The 21,714-nt window shown below is 38.2% G+C and overlaps 1 protein-coding gene across 1 annotated transcript in view; it reads right to left on the bottom strand.

Moving 5' to 3' along the window:
- xpo7 (exportin 7) overlaps window positions 1–12,933 on the bottom strand; it is a 227,008-nt gene extending 214,075 nt beyond the window's left edge. Inside the window, 2 exon segments of the mRNA XM_034191850.1 lie at window positions 3,201–3,394; window positions 12,701–12,933. Coding sequence (XP_034047741.1) covers window positions 3,201–3,394; window positions 12,701–12,933 — 427 coding nt within the window.
- Window positions 12,934–21,714: the final 8,781 nt, after the last annotated feature.

The following is a 21,714-nucleotide window of genomic DNA, read 5'->3' on the forward strand; positions in this document are numbered from 1 at the left end:
GCCCATTTCTTTTGCATCTCTCGCTGATGTTGTAAAACACATAAAGTCTACAAGTTGTCCTTTAGATGTTGTTCCAGCTAAGGTGCTGAAGGAGGTTTTTAATACTGTTGGGGCGGGTCTCCTAACTTTTATCAATGCTTGTCTTAGATCAGGGTCTGTTCCAGCTGCTTTTAAACATGCTGTGGTTCGACCTCTTCTTAAAAAACCTCACCTGGACTCATCAGTTTTATCTAATTTTAGACCTGTGTCTCATCTGCCATTTCTGTCTAAGGTTTTAGAAAAGGTTGTCTTTTTACAGTTACAATCATTTTTAGAAGACAATCTCATCCTTGAAAAATTCCAATCTGGGTTTAGATCACGACACAGCACTGAGTCAGCACTTTTAAAAGTTCATAATGACATCACTTTGTCTGTGGATGCAGGGAATCCTGCTGTGCTGGCTCTGTTGGACCTCACAGCAGCCTTTGATACTGTGGATCACACAGTACTTGTTTCCCGGTTGGAACATTTTATTGGCATTCATGGTACTGCACTTAAGTGGTTTAGCTCATATTTGGCTGAAAGGAGCTTTTCTGTCATGATTGGGGACCTCTCCTCATCAACTGCTCCTCTGTGCTGTGGAGTGCTGCAGGGATCTGTCCTTGGGCCAATTCTATTTTCTTTGTACATTCTGCCATTGGGGTCAATTATAACCCAGCACAACCTGTCCTTTCATTGTTATGCAGATGATCTGCAAATCTATCTGCCTGTGAGGACTAATGGGAGTGATGCTTTGTCATCATTATTTAATTGTATTCGTGATGTAAAGCAGTGGCTGTCCCAAAACTTCCTTTACCTGAATGATGGTAAAACTGAGATCATGGTGTTTGAGCGCACTGGCATACCAAATGTGGTAACACCAAATTTTGGTGCTTTGGCTAACTATGTAAAACCAGCTGTCAAGAATTTGGGAGTGATATTTGACAGCTGTTTGAGGTTCGATCAACAGATAAATTCTGTTGTCAAAGCTAGTTTTTTCCAACTTCGCCTTTTGGCTAAAATAAAGCACTTTCTCAGTAGACGTGATCTTGAGACGCCAATCATGCTTTCATCAGCTCCAGACTTGATTATTGTAATGCACTTTATTCGGGCATTAATCAGTCATCTCTTGCACGTCTCCAGTTGGTGCAGAATGCTGCTGCTCGTCTTTTGACAAACACTTTTAGACGTGAGCATATTACGCCCGTCCTGTACTCACTCCACTGGCTTCCAGTTTGTTTTAGAGTTCCATCCATCCATCCATCCATTTTCTTCCGCTTTATCCGAAGTCGGGTCGTGGGGACAGCAGCTCAAGCAAAAAAAAAAAATTTTAATGTTTGTTTTTAAAGCTATTTATGGCCTTGCACCTCCCTACTTGTCTGAAATTTTAACTTTGCGCACCTACAGTAGGACATTAAGGGCATCTGGCCAGCTTTACTTAGATGTTCCTAGGTCAACATATAAACACTGGGGTGATCATGCTTTTGCGGTAGCTGAACCCAGACTGTGGAATGAGCTACCTCTTGAGTTACGTACTATTCCTGACCTAGTACTTTTTAAATCTAAGTTAAAGACTTGTTTATTTAAACTGGCTTTTAACACTTAGTGGGGAGGTGACATGTTCTGTTATTTTTATGTTCTTTTTTATGTGTTGTTTTAAAATTTTATTCTATATGTGTTTTGTGTTTTTAATGTTAAGCACTTTGGACACCAGTCGGTGCTGTAAAGCGCTTTATAAATAAATGTTGATTGTTGATTGATTGATCAACACCTTAACCACTCGACCATCACCTCCCAAGCTCAATGCCGTCACCACCGTTGACATTTTTAGACAGTTATTCCGTTTTATAGGCCATAAGTAATTGGAAAATTAGCTGACAAGAAGTTCACTCGTTATTTTACAAATTAAAGAGATTAAAGATCTGGAGGTGATTTTGCATTTGGTAGATCTTCAGATGAACATGACATAGGAGCTCCAAGGAGGAGACAATCTTAAGTAGGGGAGGTCATAATCCACCTTAAAAAACTAAAGCCAATCCCACAGCAACAGTGCAGTATATTCTTAAAAGAAGGAGTTCACTGGAAAGCCAAGCAACACCAAAAAGTCTGGAAGTCCACAGGGACAACTGAACTGGATCACAGAAGAATAGTTTTGCTTGAAGAAAAACAGAATGATGGAAGAATGTGGAGAAGGAATGGTTCATGGTCTGCAGTATTTCCCATCATCTGCTCAAAGTGGTGGAGGCGGTCTTATGTACAGCTGCCAGTGGAACTGGACCGTTCTGAAGAGTGTTGGGCTGAACTATCTGCTGGGATGCCACGGTTATCAAACTGACTGGATGGTGATGGACAATGAGCCAAAACATTCTGGCAAAGAGCTTCTCAAGGCAAAGAAATTTAAAATTCTACAATGGCCAAGTCACCTGAGCTGAGGGCAGAAAGACCCCAAACCAGCAACAACTGAAGCAGGCTAAACTGAAGACCTGGAAAATCATCTCACAGAGGAAAGCCAGCAAGTTGAAGAGATCCAGACGTGAGGCACTCACTGACTGCAGAGGATGAACAGTAACCCTTAAATGGGCGACTGTTCCTATAAATGGCCAGAATTCCTGAGTGATTAAAGTGATGTTTTTGTTAAACCTGGTGAAGTAAAGATCTGAAGGAGGAGAACAGTAATCGTCCAAATACGTATGGACCCAACTTCATGAGGTATCACACCAGAAGTATAAAATAAAAAAAGCTCTTCCAGCATGTCCCTTTTTGCTCAAGGTCACCACAGTGGATCCAATTATTCACAATGTCTATTATTATTCACAATTCACATGTCCTTTTCGGACATGTTGGGTACACAGTAGGAACTTTTTTGTTGTTGTCTTTACTGATCTATCTTGTAATTGTTGTTGTATCAAATGTTCGAAATAAACAGTTTTCATTCATTCATTCATTCATTCATTCATTCATTCATTCAATATGTATTTGGTTCACGTTTTCCGCTGGAGAGCATTCGGGACAACTCCACGTTACTCGTCTTGAACCAGGAACCCATTTTGAAACAAGTGCATTTACCACTTGGCCACCATGTGGCTCTAGGTCAAACTAGAAGTCATGAATTACTCACGAGAAAAATACCCTCCATCCAAATATACAAGGCTCTAAAAGTGAACTTCAACAGAAGCACTTACCCTCCTGCACAGTGACGTCTGCCGCGCTGGAATTGGTGGACTGCAGCAGCTCCTGGTAGGTCTGGGCTGACTGATCAAAGAGCTGGACGAGCAGTGCACAAGTCTTCTCGTACTCACACCGGCCAATGGTGGACAACTGGTCCAACTGCTGCTGGACCAAGCCAGCATCATCGAGAGGGTCTTCTAAGCCATCCCTGGACAGCAAACACAGCAGAAAAACTTCAATAATTCACCCCAGCGTAGGACCCAGTACCACAAGGTGCTACAGTTCCATGTTTGTAGATCTAAAACTCTCACTGGCCATTGTACTAGAAACCAGCCAGTGAATTATAGCATCAGCAGTATCAGTACCTTACAGTGCTGAGGTTTGGCTTGGACTGACAGATGGGTAGGTTAGCGGGTGGGCCCTGGACTGAGCACTGAAGGATGATGTGGTGCAGTTTGGACTACAGGGGTCTGTAAACCCGATGGTGCACGTTGGCATCCAATCAGCCCACAGCTGTCTGTAACCGGCTGAGTATGACCTCTGCCCTGTGGTGGTTAGGGTAAGGGTTTATCCCCCGTCTGAGCGACCTGGGCGTTCCCTGCAAAATTCTGTTTGAAGTGGGGGCGGGCGTTTGCACAGCAAAAAAATATATTAAATAAAATTTTAAAAAAAGAGGTGATGTGCACGGTCAGTTTTCATTCATGGACGCTTACAGAAGTTTGTACATGTGTAAATCCAGGCGACTGTGCAATTAAACAATCCATCTGTTGCTGTCTGTACAAAGCTAGCTGCATTGTCACAGAACACTTCCCGTTTCTTGCACAAGAGTCTTTCACAATAACAGCACAGGATAAACCAATGACAAGAAAAACATTGTGAAAACTCATTGCTTTTTGCAATATGCTATGGGTCACGGAATCCATTTATTTTCAGTGGGTGTTTAATAAAGTTTAACAAAAAAAAAATCATTTAATTTCGAGTGTGCGTTTAACCAACTTTCTGTCTGACTATGCAGCCAAAAAACAAGACAAAGTGACGTGGCATGCATAGCAAGTTAACCACGCAGACAATTTATTTCACTGAAACATTTTGCAGTGTTTGTATTAAAAGAGAAAACTCTGGGTCTCACCGAAGAGTTAAAAAAAACTCCGCCTACGTGCTGAAATCCAAGCAACTCTGCAGTTAAATAATCCATTTATTGCCGTCTGTGATTCCTGCTCGTTAAGATAAAAAAAAAAAAAAAAAATCCATCATTTCCCCGTCAGCCTCTCAGTGAAAACAGGAACATCCAGACCATCACTGACTGTCAGCACTTGAAGCCAATTGTCTCCATGTTCGGTCCAGAAGTGCTGCGTGTCCTCTGTGTCCCACTGTCTCACACACTCAAAACGGCAAACAAGCATCCAGGCAGCAGAAAAGATCTGAACTCCCCTCACAGTTCAGAACACACAAGTAGATTAGACTGAACTGTATTGATCCCTTGGGAAGACTCCCTCTGGAAAATTGAGGTTCCACCAGCATTACATAGCAGCACACAGGGTAAGAAGCACACAGAGCATCAAAGTGAAAAAAGAAAGAGTTTGGAAATATAAATACACAATATAAATACCAGACAAACTGATCAATACTGGTTTACTGGCTCCTACTGTTGCTCTCCTTCCCATCCTCTGTCTTCCTGTTACTCCTCCTCCCCCTCAGTGAGGAGTTGTACATTCTGATGGTCTGAGGGACAAAGGAGGTTCTCAGTCTGTTGGTCCTGCACTTGGGAAGCAGCAGTCTGTGGCTGAAGAGGCTCCTCTGGTTGCTGATGTCGGTGTGCAGAGGCTGACTGCCATCGTCCATAATGTCCAGCAGTTTGTTGTGTTCTCTTCTCTGCCATCGTCACCAGAGAGTCCAGCTTCATGCCAACCACAGAGCCAGCTTGCCTGAGCAGTTTGACCCACCTGGATGTGTCCTTCTTGGATGTGCTGCCCTGGTAGAACATCCACAGGAGTTTCCTGCAGATGTTAAACGACCGCAGCCCCCTCAGGAAGTCCAGCCTGCTCTGTCCCTTCCTGTACAGGTGGTTGGTGTGGGTTTGTCCAGTCCAGTTTGCTGTCCAGCCATGGCCTGAGGTACTTGTAGGAATCCACAGCCTCCACCTCAGCTCCCTCCATCAGAACTGGTCGTGGTCTTGTTCTGGACTTCCCAAAGTCAATGACCAGCTCCTTTGTCTTTGAGGTGTTGAGCTGTAGATGGTTTGTGTGGCACTAGGCAGCAAAGTCCTTCACTAGGCTCCTGTGCTCCTCCTCTCTGTCATCCCTAACACATCCAACAATGGCTGTGTCATCTGCGAACTTCTGGGATGTGACACAGCTCAGAGTTGTAGCAGATGTCAGAATGTACAGGGTGAAGAGAAGAGGGACCAGCACCGTGCCCTGGGGTGCTCCAGTGCTGCTGATCACAGTGTCAGACGTGGTGTCCAATGTCTTCATCAGGTGTGAGGTGAGTGCCACTGGTCGGAAGTCATTCAGCTCATTGGAACAGTTCTTCTTAGGAACTGGAATAATGAATGAAATCTTCTAGAGGGTGAAAAATCTCCCTAGCTGCAGGCTGAGGTTGAAGATACGTTGTCTCAGTTCTCCCAGTTCAGTGGCGCAGGTCTTCAGTAGATGAGGACACACCTTGTCTGGGCCTCCAGCTTTCCTGGGATGAAGCTTCCTCAGCTGTCCTCTGACCTGGTCTACAGTGATGGATGGAGGAGGTTATGTTGAGGTGGAGGGGCTGCTGCTGTGATGTTTGGTGGGAGGTGTGCTAAGGGTAGAAGGAGAGATGTCTGCAGTGAGGGAGAGGGTGGGGAGAGCATGGACTGGTTGAACAGGTTGAAGAACTTGAAGAACTTGATGAACTTGGCGAAAATCAGCTGAAAGGGAACTCATTTTGCTAAAGGGAAAAAGTACTTTTGTTGGACAAAAACAAACAGAGTAGCTCCTTCATTGTGTGACTAGAGCTTCTACAAATCTAGCCACATTTCCACACAACACGTCCTGTTTCTTGCACAAATGTGTTTCCCAATAACGTTTGGCGCAGTTTTGTACACAGCAAGGCTTTAGCTTTATTGATAACTGGCCTTCGTTCTGGGACTGTTGTGGCTTGCTGATGCCAGACGGCCTCCACCCTACTGGGGAAGGTGCCGCCATCTTGTCTGCGAACATAGATAGAGCTCTACGGGGAGGGTAACATTAGGAATCTACAGCAGGCCACGGAGCAGGTGATTAGAGACCCTGCAAGGCTTATGACAAATGTGGGTGTGGAATCCATTAGCTTAGTGGGGAATTTAGTGCAGAAAATCCACTATGGTGATAGTGCAGTTTATTTGCCAGGGAGGGAATTTCAACAAGTTGAGACTGTGGCCTGCTTCCGTAGTCGTGTCCATAAAAATCATAGAGGGATATGCTTTCCAAACTTAATAACCATTACTATATTGGATGATGTTGAAATTGAGGATGGCCCAGTGGTTGTTCCAGCAATAGCAAAGATTTTGTGTCTGCTACCTACAACGCCCGTGGAATGTCTCAAACCCAAACCTACTTCTAGGCATCTTATATATGCTACTCTGGAACCACCCCTAAACCCCAACAGTTCAACTGTCATCCCCACTGAGGTCCTTAGACTGGGTCTCATTAACATAAGATCACTGTCCTCAAAATCACTGTTGATCAATGATCTAATTATTGATCATCACTTAGATATTTCTTCCTGTTAAAAGGGAGTTTTTCCTTCCCACTGTAGCCAAGTGCTTGCTCACAGGGGGTCGTTTTGACCGTTGGGGTTTTACATAATTATTGTATGGCCTTGCCTTTCAATATAAAGCACCTTGGGGCAACTGTTTGTTGTGATTTGGCGCTATATATATATAAAAAAAAAAATTGATTGATTGATTGATTGATATGATTGGGCAATGTGAAACCGGGCTTAAACCTACAGCTGTCCTCCCCTTAAATGAGGCCTGCCCACCAGCATATACATTTAGTCACGTCCCTCGTGATGCGAAGCAAGGCGGGAGTGTTGCTCTTATTTATAAATCTAGGTTTAGCTTATTAGCTGTAAAGGGGTTACAAATATCACTTGTTTGAGCATCTGATTCTCCGCTCTGCTCAGGATATTACACACTGCCAAGGTCAGAAGAATAAAAATCAGTCGTATTACGTTGTCACTGTATATAGGCCTCCTGGCCAATATTCTGAATTCTTAAATGAATTTGGTGTGTTCATCTCTAACTTGTCAACTAGTGCAGATAACATTCTGATCATTGGTGACTTTAACATTCATATAAATAAGCCTTCTGATCCCCTCTGCAAATCATTTATGGAAATTGTGGATGCATTAGGAATTCGGCAATGCATTCAGGATTTGACGCACATTAATGGAAATACCCTGGATCTGGTTCTCGCACGTGGTATTACTGTCACAAATATTGACATCATGCCTCTTACATCAGTGGTCTCTGATCACTCACTTATTAAGTTTACAGTTTCACTGCCATGTTTAGCAGAACAACAACCTTATATATCATTACGGCGATGCATCAACTCCTCAACTAAGACTGAACTTGAAGCTAGACTGCCTGATGTCTTAGCTTCACATCTGACAAATACCCAGTCAGTGCTCAAAACTACACTCGACATGATTGCACCACCTGTGTTAAATCCGCACTCCCCCAAATCACAGTCACCTTGGTACAATGATTATCTGCGTGACCTCAAGCATAAAGCAAGAGGTCAGAAATGGCGTCGTTCAAAATTAGAAGTATTTCACCTTGCGTGTCGTGATGCTATCTTAGACTATAAGCATGCATTATTGGCTACAAAGTGGACCTATTACTCTGATTTGATCAACAAAAACACGCATAACTCAAAGTTCATGTTTGACACGGTGGCACCACTTATACATGGACAACCACCACCAGCACAAGATTTCCTGGATTACTTTGGGAAGAAAATAGGAGACATCAGGTTAAACATATCCTGGCATGCCTTAACCCAGCCACTACACCCTGCTACTGATGTGGGCGCCATTACTGAGGTATTACCTAGATTTACAAAATTTGATAGTATCTCACTCGGCATGCTGACAAAACTCGTAATGTCAACAAAAAGCACAACTTGTTTATTTGATTCTATACCAACAAAACTGTTTAAGGACCTGTGGTCCACTCTTGGGCTGACTGTGCTGGAAATTATTAATCTTTCTTTAACCTCTGGATTTGTTCCTAAATGTTTCAAATCTGCAGTGATTAAACCATTACTTAAGAAACCTAATCTTGACCCTAGTGTATTGAAAAACTATCGGCCGATATCAAATCTATCATTTTGCTCTAAAATTCTGGAAAAAGTGGTTTCACGGCAGCTCGTAGACTATCTTACTGAGAATAATCTCTTTGAGCCACTGCAGTCTGCTTTTAGAAAATATCATCCCACAGAGACGGCTCTCACTAAAGTGGTAAATGATCTTCTGCTTACAATGGATTCGGACACCACTATGGTTCTGCTGCTGTTAGATCTCAGTGCTGCATTTGATACAGTGGATCATCATATTCTACTTGATAGGCTAGAAAATCATTTTGGGATTACTGGGAGTGTCCTTGCATGGCTGACGTCATACTTGACCAGTCGTTCTCACTGTGTTTTGTACAGTAACACTACCTCTAACCTTAGTGACATGAAATTTGGGGTTCCACAGGGGTCTGTCTTAGGCCCCCTGCTTTTCTCCCTTTATATAGCAACCACTGGGCACATATTGCGGCGTTTTGGGATTACCTTTCACTGCTATGCAGATGATACTCTGTTAAACATGCCAATAACTGCTGGTAATCTCGTTCACATAAAATTCTTAGAAGACTGCCTTGCAGCAGTGAGAAGTTGGATGTCTAGAAACTTCCTACTTTTAAACTCTAATAAGACTGAAATGATGGTTCTTGGTCCAGTGAGACATCTGCATCAATTTGACCAGTTAAATCTCAGCTTCGGCTTGCGTGTCATACATCACACTAACAAAGTGAGGAACCTTGGGGTTATTTTTGATCCTTCGTTGTCCTTTGGCCTCCACATTGGAAATATTACTGGGATTGCTTTCTTCCGCCTGCGAAATATAGCGAAGATTCGTCCCATCCTGTCTATGGCTGATGCTGAGACCCTGATCCATGCATTTATCTCTTCTAGATTGGACTACTGCAATGGTCTATTTTCTGGTTTACCGCAGTCTAGCATTAGGGGTCTCCAAATGGTTCTTTTGACAGACTTTTGACATGAAGCAGAAAGTACAACCACATTACACCCATTTTGGCATCTTTTCTTGTCAAAGTTTTCGTAACTCCGTCAGCACATCGTCGTTCTTGTTACCATCAGTGTTAGCCATGTTGTTCATTTCTCCATTGGCTATCGGTGAGGTAGCTTCGGCTATCGTTAGCGTTTAGGCCCGGACTTTCCATCTTCAACTTTGGTCAATTTAACATCTTTCTTGGACGTTTTTTGGGTCGACATGTTTGTTAGGTTGTCCTTTCACGTAGTCTGGTATTCATTTATCATAAAACTTTTAAAAGAGGCAACTTTTAAAAGGTCTGTCGGAGCTTGAAAGTTTACACACCGTCCTTGGCCATGACATAACAGGAAGTCAACTAAATGGATTTTGACAAAATTTTCACCACAGATACATATCAATCTCGTGGTTATCTCTTCCACATGAAATCCTTAGAAGATTGTCTTGCATCAGTGAGAAGCTGGATGTCTAGAAGCTTCCTATTTTTAAACTCTGATAAGACTGAAATCATGGTTCTTGGTACAGTGAGACATCGGCATCAATTTGACCAGTTAACGCTCAGCCTAGGCTTTTGTGTAATAAATCACAATGACAAAGTGAGGAACCTTGGGGTCATTTTTGATCCTACGTTGTCCTTTGACCTCCACATTAGAGATATTACGAGGACTGCTTTCTTCTACCTCCAAAATATAGTGAAGATTTGTCCCATCCTGTCTATGGCTGATGCCGAGACCCTGATTCATGTGTTTGTCTCTTCTAGATTGACTACTGCAATGTTCAATTTTCTGGTTTACTGCAGTCCAGCATTAGGGGTCTCCAACTGGTTCAAAATGCTGTTGCCAGAATCCTGACAGGAAGGTCTTGTTGGGGTTCCCCACAACTGCAGCTACTACTCATCTGCAGGCCCCACCATATTTTTCCCTGTTTTACATAATCCAGCATGTGTCCTGCTCAGTGGGCACCACTCTCTCCTACTTATTTCCTGCTTATTTCCTTGGGCTAGTTTTTCATTGGGGTCTTGCATTGTAGTGATTGGTTCATATTTGGCTTTCCAGGTATTTGTCCTGTAGGCGTTTACTTTGGTCCCACCTGGTGGTGGCTGGACTTTTGCAAGGAGTGTCTGGTGTTTGTGTGTTGTTTGGCCTTTTCAGCTCTTGCTGGTGCTTCCCTTCGTATTTCTGGAGGAGCTATGCCAGCGTGTGGGTCGGAGGGTGCCTGTGATGATTCTCCAGGCCTTATTCGCTTCAGCATCTACCCTGTGGGCGTGGGCTGATCAGTGCCACGCAGGAGCACAGTACTCTGCTGTGGAGTAGCAGAGGGGGAGGTCAGGTGATCTTAAATTGGCGAGTGCTTTGTGAATGTTTTTTTTGTGTGTTCACCGTAGGTGAGAGCTCAATCCAAAGTTACTCCTTGGTGGGTTGGTGTTTGTGGGGGGTTTCTCCACACTAGGAGAGGAGAGGCCTGAAACCTGCTTGGTCTGGTCTAAGTTGACTGTCTATGTTGCTGACATGCAACTGAAGATGAGTCTGATATAATTTGTACGTTGATCATAGAAGGCATATTATATGGTTGTTGTTTGGGCCAGTGGGGTCTTTTTTTGTGTGTTTCAACAGGCGCTGGATGACTCCCTGCGTGTGGCTTAAACGCTTGTGTGGTCATTCCAACAACTGCATGTTGATTTCCTGTTTTCGGTTTCTTCAGCTTTGTAAAACTTTGTATAAATCTTCTAACTGTTCAAAGTCTGGTCTGCTTAAGGTTTCTTCCTCGGAGGGAGTTTTTTCTTAGCACTGTGTTCTTGCTCTGGGGGTTGGTAAGAACTTACTGTGTGACGTGCCTTGAGGCAACTTTGTTGTGATTTGGCGCAATATAAATGAAAATAAATTGAATAGCAATTGAACTGAAGGTAGACTCAGACTCATATCTAAATTCTGGTTCCATTAGTGAAGTAAAGGGTTAGCTGCCGGCAACTATGTAATAGCAGCCTGTCTGTTATTGTGTTAGTTCCTGCTGAGATTTAGTGTGTGTAACATGTTTGTTCTGGGTGACTGATTTCTGCTCGCTCTCTCTCTCTCTCTGAGTCTGAGAGCACAGCGTCTCATGGTGAAAAAAAAAAAAACTCTGTCAAAGTCTTCCAATAAAAATAGCTCCTTCTGCCTGCATACCCAGAGAGGGAGAGAGAGGAAAAAGTGTGAACAGCGGATGCGACACGCTGTAAAAGAAGCAGCGAAGCAATTTTAATCAACGATCATCTTCACCACACAGCTTCAGTGAAACAGGAAAGTGTGAAAAACTGATTCAGAAAGTTTTTCATCCAGGGTTTCATCATTAAAAGAGCAGATTTTCTTTCATACCTCTTCCTGTTACTTCTTACAGAATTATTTTTTCCTTTTCTTTTTATTATTGTTTATGCACCATTGACACCAGATCAAATTCCCTGTATGTGAGAACTTACTTTGCAATAAATTTTATTCTGAGTTGACAATCAAATCAGTCCAGATTTAGCTCTTGTTCAAACAAGACAATTTAGGGGTTTTATTATTTTTTTTGTTGGTTTTTTTTTAAAGACTGCAATCCCACTCAGAAATGTTAAAAAGAAAAAAAACTAAACTGTCAACATGACAGAAAAACTCTAAGCTCTTATTCTAAGATTAATAGCAAGTTTATCACTAATTTACAAGCTACAATAGGATTACTGTGGGTGTTCAAAATATTTTTGTCATCCAAATTTGGTAATTTTTCATATATTTTTGGCTAAAATCATGCAAAAAGTCAAATAAGGGTTCTGGTAACACATTTTCTGAAACTACACCATTTTGTCCTACAAGGAAAACCAAATCACTTCTTATAGGGCCTTGATTTATTCCACAATAATTTTTCACACTGATGTCACAAAACTCCCGCAAAGTTCCAACCTTGTTCTAAGCAGTGGCGGCCACCACTCAGTCTGATCTGCTTGAGGGTTCTTCCTCAAATGACACCTGAGGGAGTTTTTTTTTCCTTCCCACTCTCGCTTGTGTGCTTGCAGCTCAGGGGGGTTGGCAGGGTCAAACGTTACCCGTGTGACATACCTTGGGGCCGCTTACATTGTGACTTGAAGCTAAATAAATAAATTCAATGACTGCTCCAAGTGTTTTTAGTTTTTCTGACCAGAAACTTGAAGTTTCTTAAATGAGCAGTGAAAAGCCTTTCGAGAGAGCTCATGTGCAGCAGCTGTTACCTGAGGATGACGTGAACCGACTCCAGTCGTGACGTGATGTAGGCCTTGGTGACCTCCGGCGTGTAGGTCTCCAACAGATGGGGCTCTGTTGCTTTAACATAGGGCACAGATGCTGCCAGGCGCTGCCACAGACTTAGCAAATAGTGAACGCTGTTGGGGGCAAACTCCCAGTGCTGGAACACAAAGCAACATGTAGGGTCTCCGTTAACACACGTCTGAATCCCAAAACCCATCTCCAACTTCCCAAAAGGTAACGCTGCAGGACTTTAATCAGAAACTTCTGCGACATCTACAGTCCTGAAACACGAGTCTACCACACGGAGCCCTTTCTCCTGCTAAGACGGTACGTGAGCAGGGACCCGTGATACATCAGTGGTGTTACGGCTCAACCATTCCAGGTGGGTGGAGACACTGTTCTCCTCATGCTTCCATCTGGGTGACATCCCAACTGCCTGGAAAAAAGGACTTGTCCCTAGGGGTGGGCGATATATACGATATAACTGTTTCACGGTACAAATTTGGCCAACAGCAGACATTGTTTGGGATGTTCTTATTATGACAACTTGACATTAATCAAAGTGACATTACCAGATAATGTCTTTGACATGACAATCTGACATTACATTTGTTTGGGATGTTCTTATTATGACAACCTGACATTAATCAAAGTGACATTACCAGATAATATCTTTGACATGACAACCTCACATTACATTTGTTTGGGATGTTCTTATTATGACAACTTGACATTAAATTTGTTTGGAATGTCATTATGACAACTTGACATTAATCAAAGTGACATTACCAGATAATGTCTTTGACATGACAACTTGACATTAAATTTGTTTGGGATGTTCTTATTATGACAACTTGACAATAATCAAAGTGACATTACCAGATAATGTCTTTGACATGACAACTTGACATTAAATTTGTTTGAGATGTTCTTATTATGACAACTTGACAAAGTGACATTACCAGATAATGTCTTTGACATGGCAACTTGACATTAAATTTGTTTGGGATGTTCTTATTATGACAACTTGACAATCAAAGTGACATTACCAGATAATGTCTTTGACATGACAACTTGACATTAAATTTGTTTGGGATGTTCTTATTATGACAACTTGACAATCAAAGTGACATTACCAGATAATGTCTTTGACATGACAACTTGACATTAAATTTGTTTGGGATGTTCTTATTATGACAACTTGACAATCAAAGTGACATTACCAGATAATGTCTTTGACATGACAACTTGACATTACATTTGTTTGGGATGTTCTTATTATGACAACTTGACATTAAATTTGTTTGGAATGTCATTATGACAACTTGACATTAATCAAAGTGACATTACCAGATAATGTCTTTGACATGACAACTTGACATTAAATTTGCTTGGGATGTTCTTATTATGACAACTTGACAATCAAAGTGACATTACCAGATAATGTCTTTGACATGACAACTTGACATTAAATTAGTTTGGGATGTTCTTATTGTGACAACTTGACATTAAATTAGTTTGGGATGTTCTTATTGTGACAACTTGACATTACATTTGTTTGGGATGTTCTTATTGTGACAACTTGACATTACATTTGTTTGGGATGTTCTTATTGTGACAACTTGACATTACATTTGTTTGGGATGTTCTTATTGTGACAACTTGACATTAAATTTGTTTGGGATGTTCTTATTGTGACAACTTGACATTAAATTTGTTTGGGATGTTCTTATTGTGACAACTTGACATTAAATTTGTTTGGGATGTTCTTATTGTGACAACTTGACATTAAATTTGTTTGGGATGTTCTTATTGTGACAACTTGACATTAAATTTGTTTGGGATGTTCTTATTATGACAACTTGACATTAAATTTGTTTGGGATGTTCTTATTATGACAACTTGACAGTAAATTTGTTTGGGACGTTCTTATTGTGACAACCTGACATTAAATTTGTTTGGGATGTTCTTATTGTGACAACTTGACATTAAATTTGTTTGGGATGTTCTTATGACAACTTGACATTAATCAAAGTGAAATTACCAGATAATGTCTTTGACATGACAACCTGACATTACATTTGTTTGGGATGTTCTTATTGTGACAACTTGACATTAAATTTGTTTGGAATGTCATTATGACAACTTGACATTAATCAAAGTGACATTACCAGATAATGTCTTTGACATGACAACTTGACATTAAATTTGTTTGGGATGTCATTATGAAAACTTGACATTAATCAAAGTGACATTACCAGATAATGTCTTTGACATGACAACTTGACATTAAATTTGTTTGGGATGACATTATGACAACTTGACATTAATCAAAGTGACATTACCAGATAATGTCTTTGACATGACAACTTGACATTAAATTTGTTTGGGATGTTCTTATTATGACAACTTGACATTAAATTTGTTTGGGATGTTCTTATTATGACAACTTGACATTAAATTTGTTTGGGATGTCTTTATTATGACAACTTGACATTAATCAAAATGACATTACCAGATAATGTCTTTGACATGACAACTTGACATTAAACATGTTTGAGATGTCTTTATTATAAAAACTTGACATTAAATTTGTTTGGGATGTCATTATGACAACTTGACATTAATCAAAGTGACATTACCAGATAATGTCTTTGACATGACAACTTGACATTAAATTTGTTTGGGATGTTCTTATTATGACAACTTGACAATCAAAGTTACATTACCAGATAATGTCTTTGACATGACAACTTGACATTAAATTTGTTTGGGATGTTCTTATTATGACAACTTGACAATCAAAGTGACATTACCAGATAATGTCTTTGACATGACAACTTGACATTAAATTTGTTTGGGATGTTCTTATTATGACAACTTGACAATCAAAGTGACATTACCAGATAATGTCTTTGACATGACAACTTGACATTAAATTTGTTTAGGATGTCCTTATTATGACAACTTGACATTAAATTTGTTTGGGATGTCCTTATTATGACAACTTGACATTAAATCTGTTTCGGATGTCCTCATTATGACAACTTGACATTAAATTTGTTTGGGATGTTCTTATTATGACAACTTGACAATCAAAGTGACATTACCAGATAATGTCTTTGACATGACAACTTGACATTAAATTTGTTTTGGATGTTCTTATTATGACAACTTGACATTAATCAAAGTGACATTACCAGATAATGTCTTTGACATGACAACTTGACATTAAATTTGTTTAGGATGTCCTTATTATGACAACTTGACATTAATCAAAGTGACATTACCAGATAATGTCTTTGACATGACAACTTGACATTAAATTTGTTTGGGATGTTCTTATTATGACAACTTGACATTAAATTTGTTTGGGATGTTATTATTATGACAACTTGACATTAAATTTGTTTGGGATGTCTTTATTATGACAACTTGACATTAATCAAAATGACATTACCAGATAATGTCTTTGACATGACAACTTGACATTAAACATGTTTGAGATGTCTTTATTATAAAAACTTGACATTAAATTTGTTTGGGATGTCATTATGACAACTTGACATTAATCAAAGTGACATTACCAGATAATGTCTTTGACATGACAACTTGACATTAAATTTGTTTGGGATGTTCTTATTATGACAACTTGACAATCAAAGTGACATTACCAGATAATGTCTTTGACATGACAACTTGACATTAAATTTGTTTGGGATGTTCTTATTATGACAACTTGACAATCAAAGTGACATTACCAGATAATGTCTTTGACATGACAACTTGACATTAAATTTGTTTGGGATGTTCTTATTATGACAACTTGACAATCAAAGTGACATTACCAGATAATGTCTTTGACATGACAACTTGACATTAAATTTGTTTAGGATGTCCTTATTATGACAACTTGACATTAAATTTGTTTGGGATGTCCTTATTATGACAACTTGACATTAAATCTGTTTGGGATGTCCTCATTATGACAACTTGACATTAAATTTGTTTGGGATGTTCTTATTATGACAACTTGACAATCAAAGTGACATTACCAGATAATGTCTGACATGACAACTTGACATTAAATTTGTTTTGGATGTTCTTATTATGACAACTTGACAATCAAAGTGACATTACCAGATAATGTCTTTGACATGACAACTTGACATTAAATTTGTTTAGGATGTCCTTATTATGACAACTTGACATTAATCAAAGTGACATTACCAGATAATATCTTTGACATGACAACCTGACATTACATTTGTTTGGGATGTTCTTATTATGACAACTTGACATTAAATTTGTTTGGGATGTTATTATTATGACAACTTGACAATCAAAGTGACATTACCAGATAATGTCTTTGACATGACAACTTGACATTAAATTTGTTTGGGATGTTCTTATTATGACAACTTGACATTAATCAAAGTGACATTACCAGATAATGTCTTTGACATGACAACTTGACATTAAATTTGTTTGGGATGTCATTATGACAACTTGACATTAATCAAAGTGACATTACCAGATAATGTCTTTGACATGACAACTTGACATTAAACATGTTTGAGATGTCCTTATTATGACAACTTGACATTAATCAAAGTGACATTACCAGATAATGTCTTTGACATGACAACTTGACATTAAACATGTTTGAGATGTCCTTATTATGACAACTTGACATTAATCAAAGTGACCTTACCAGATAATGTCTTTGACATGACAACTTGACATTAAACATGTTTGAGATGTCCTTATTATGACAACTTGACATTAAATTTGTTTGGGATGTTCTTATTGTGACAACTTGACATTAAATTTGTTTGGGATGTTCTTATTGTGACAACTTGACATTAAATTTGTTCGGGATGTTCTTATTATGACAACTTGACATTAATCAAAGTGACATTACCAGATAATGTCTTTGACATGACAACTTGACATTAAATTTGTTTGGGATGTTCTTATTATGACAACTTGACAATCAAAGTGACATTACCAGATAATGTCTTTGACATGACAACTTGACATTAAATTTGTTTAGGATGTCCTTATTATGACAACTTGACATTAAATTTGTTTGGGATGTCCTTATTATGACAACTTGACATTAAATCTGTTTGGGATGTCCTCATTATGACAACTTGACATTAAATTTGTTTGGGATGTTCTTATTATGACAACTTGACAATCAAAGTGACATTACCAGATAATGTCTTTGACATGACAACTTGACATTAAATTTGTTTTGGATGTTCTTATTATGACAACTTGACAATCAAAGTGACATTACCAGATAATGTCTTTGACATGACAACTTGACATTAAATTTGTTTAAGATGTCCTTATTATGACAACTTGACATTAATCAAAGTGACCTTACCAGATAATGTCTTTGACATGACAACTTGACATTAAACATGTTTGAGATGTCCTTATTATGACAACTTGACATTAAATTTGTTTGGGATGTTCTTATTGTGACAACTTGACATTAAATTTGTTTGGGATGTTCTTATTGTGACAACTTGACATTAAATTTGTTCGGGATGTTCTTATTATGACAACTTGACATTAATCAAAGTGACATTACCAGATAATGTCTTTGACATGACAACTTGACATTAAATTTGTTTGGGATGTTCTTATTATGACAACTTGACAATCAAAGTGACATTACCAGATAATGTCGTGGACATGACAACTTGACATTAAATTTGTTTGGGATGTTCTTATTATGACAACTTGACAATCAAAGTGACATTACCAGATAATGTCTTTGACATGACAACTTGACATTAAATTTGTTTAGGATGTCCTTATTATGACAACTTGACATTAAATTTGTTTGGGATGTCCTTATTATGACAACTTGACATTAAATCTGTTTGGGATGTCCTCATTATGACAACTTGACATTAAATTTGTTTGGGATGTTCTTATTATGACAACTTGACAATCAAAGTGACATTACCAGATAATGTCTTTGACATGACAACTTGACATTAAATTTGTTTTGGATGTTCTTATTATGACAACTTGACAATCAAAGTGACATTACCAGATAATGTCTTTGACATGACAACTTGACATTAAATTTGTTTAGGATGTCCTTATTATGACAACTTGACATTAATCAAAGTGACATTACCAGATAATATCTTTGACATGACAACCTGACATTACATTTGTTTGGGATGTTCTTATTATGACAACTTGACATTAAATTTGTTTGGGATGTTATTATTATGACAACTTGACAATCAAAGTGACATTACCAGATAATGTCTTTGACATGACAACTTGACATTAAATTTGTTTGGGATGTTCTTATTATGACAACTTGACATTAATCAAAGTGACATTACCAGATAATGTCTTTGACATGACAACTTGACATTAAATTTGTTTGGGATGTCATTATGACAACTTGACATTAATCAAAGTGACATTACCAGATAATGTCTTTGACATGACAACTTGACATTAAACATGTTTGAGATGTCCTTATTATGACAACTTGACATTAATCAAAGTGACATTACCAGATAATGTCTTTGACATGACAACTTGACATTAAACATGTTTGAGATGTCCTTATTATGACAACTTGACATTAATCAAAGTGACCTTACCAGATAATGTCTTTGACATGACAACTTGACATTAAACATGTTTGAGATGTCCTTATTATGACAACTTGACATTAAATTTGTTTGGGATGTTCTTATTGTGACAACTTGACATTAAATTTGTTTGGGATGTTCTTATTGTGACAACTTGACATTAAATTTGTTCGGGATGTTCTTATTATGACAACTTGACATTAATCAAAGTGACATTACCAGATAATATCTTTGACATGACAACCTGACATTACATTTGTTTGGGATGTTCTTATTATGACAACTTGACATTAAATTTGTTTGGAATGTCATTATGACAACTTGACATTAAATTTGTTTGGAATGTCATTATGACAACCTGACATTAATCAAATTGACATTACCAGATAATGTCTTTGACATGACAACTTGACATTAAATTTGTTTGGGATGTTCTTATTATGACAACTTGACAATCAAAGTGACATTACCAGATAATGTCTTTGACATGACAACTTGACATTAAACATGTTTGAGATGTCCTTATTATGACAACTTGACATTAATCAAAGTGACATTACCAGATAATGTCTTTGACATGACAACTTGACATTAAATTTGTTTAGGATGTCCTTATTATGACAACTTGACATTAAATTTGTTTGGGATGTCCTTATTATGACAACTTGACATTAAATCTGTTTGGGATGTCCTCATTATGACAACTTGACATTAAATTTGTTTGGGATGTTCTTATTATGACAACTTGACAATCAAAGTGACATTACCAGATAATGTCTTTGACATGACAACTTGACATTAAATTTGTTTTGGATGTTCTTATTATGACAACTTGACAATCAAAGTGACATTACCAGATAATGTCTTTGACATGACAACTTGACATTAAATTTGTTTAGGATGTCCTTATTATGACAACTTGACATTAATCAAAGTGACATTACCAGATAATATCTTTGACATGACAACCTGACATTACATTTGTTTGGGATGTTCTTATTATGACAACTTGACATTAAATTTGTTTGGGATGTTATTATTATGACAACTTGACAATCAAAGTGACATTACCAGATAATGTCTTTGACATGACAACTTGACATTAAATTTGTTTGGGATGTTCTTATTATGACAACTTGACATTAATCAAAGTGACATTACCAGATAATGTCTTTGACATGACAACTTGACATTAAATTTGTTTGGGATGTCATTATGACAACTTGACATTAATCAAAGTGACATTACCAGATAATGTCTTTGACATGACAACTTGACATTAAACATGTTTGAGATGTCCTTATTATGACAACTTGACATTAATCAAAGTGACATTACCAGATAATGTCTTTGACATGACAACTTGACATTAAACATGTTTGAGATGTCCTTATTATGACAACTTGACATTAATCAAAGTGACCTTACCAGATAATGTCTTTGACATGACAACTTGACATTAAACATGTTTGAGATGTCCTTATTATGACAACTTGACATTAAATTTGTTTGGGATGTTCTTATTGTGACAACTTGACATTAAATTTGTTTGGGATGTTCTTATTGTGACAACTTGACATTAAATTTGTTCGGGATGTTCTTATTATGACAACTTGACATTAATCAAAGTGACATTACCAGATAATATCTTTGACATGACAACCTGACATTACATTTGTTTGGGATGTTCTTATTATGACAACTTGACATTAAATTTGTTTGGAATGTCATTATGACAACTTGACATTAAATTTGTTTGGAATGTCATTATGACAACCTGACATTAATCAAATTGACATTACCAGATAATGTCTTTGACATGACAACTTGACATTAAATTTGTTTGGGATGTTCTTATTATGACAACTTGACAATCAAAGTGACATTACCAGATAATGTCTTTGACATGACAACTTGACATTAAATTTGTTTTGGATGTCATTATGACAACTTGACATTAATCAAAGCGACATACCAGATAATGTCTTTGACATGACAACTTAATATTAAATTAGTTTGGGATGTTCTTATTGTGACAACTTGACATTAAATTAGTTTGGGATGTTCTTATTGTGACAACTTGACATTAAATTAGTTTGGGATGTTCTTATTATGACAACTTGACAATCAAAGTGACATTACCAGATAATGTCTTTGACATGACAACTTGACATTAAATTTGTTTGGGATGTTCTTATTATGACAACTTGACAATCAAAGTGACATTACCAGATAATGTCTTTGACACGACAACTTGACATTAAATTAGTTTGGGATGTTCTTATTGTGACAACTTCACATTAAATTAGTTTGGGATGTTCTTATTGTGACAACTTGACATTAAATTTGTTTGGGATGTT

This window comes from Thalassophryne amazonica, chromosome 17 (genome assembly GCF_902500255.1).
Source record: "Thalassophryne amazonica chromosome 17, fThaAma1.1, whole genome shotgun sequence".
Taxonomy (NCBI): domain Eukaryota; kingdom Metazoa; phylum Chordata; class Actinopteri; order Batrachoidiformes; family Batrachoididae; genus Thalassophryne; species Thalassophryne amazonica.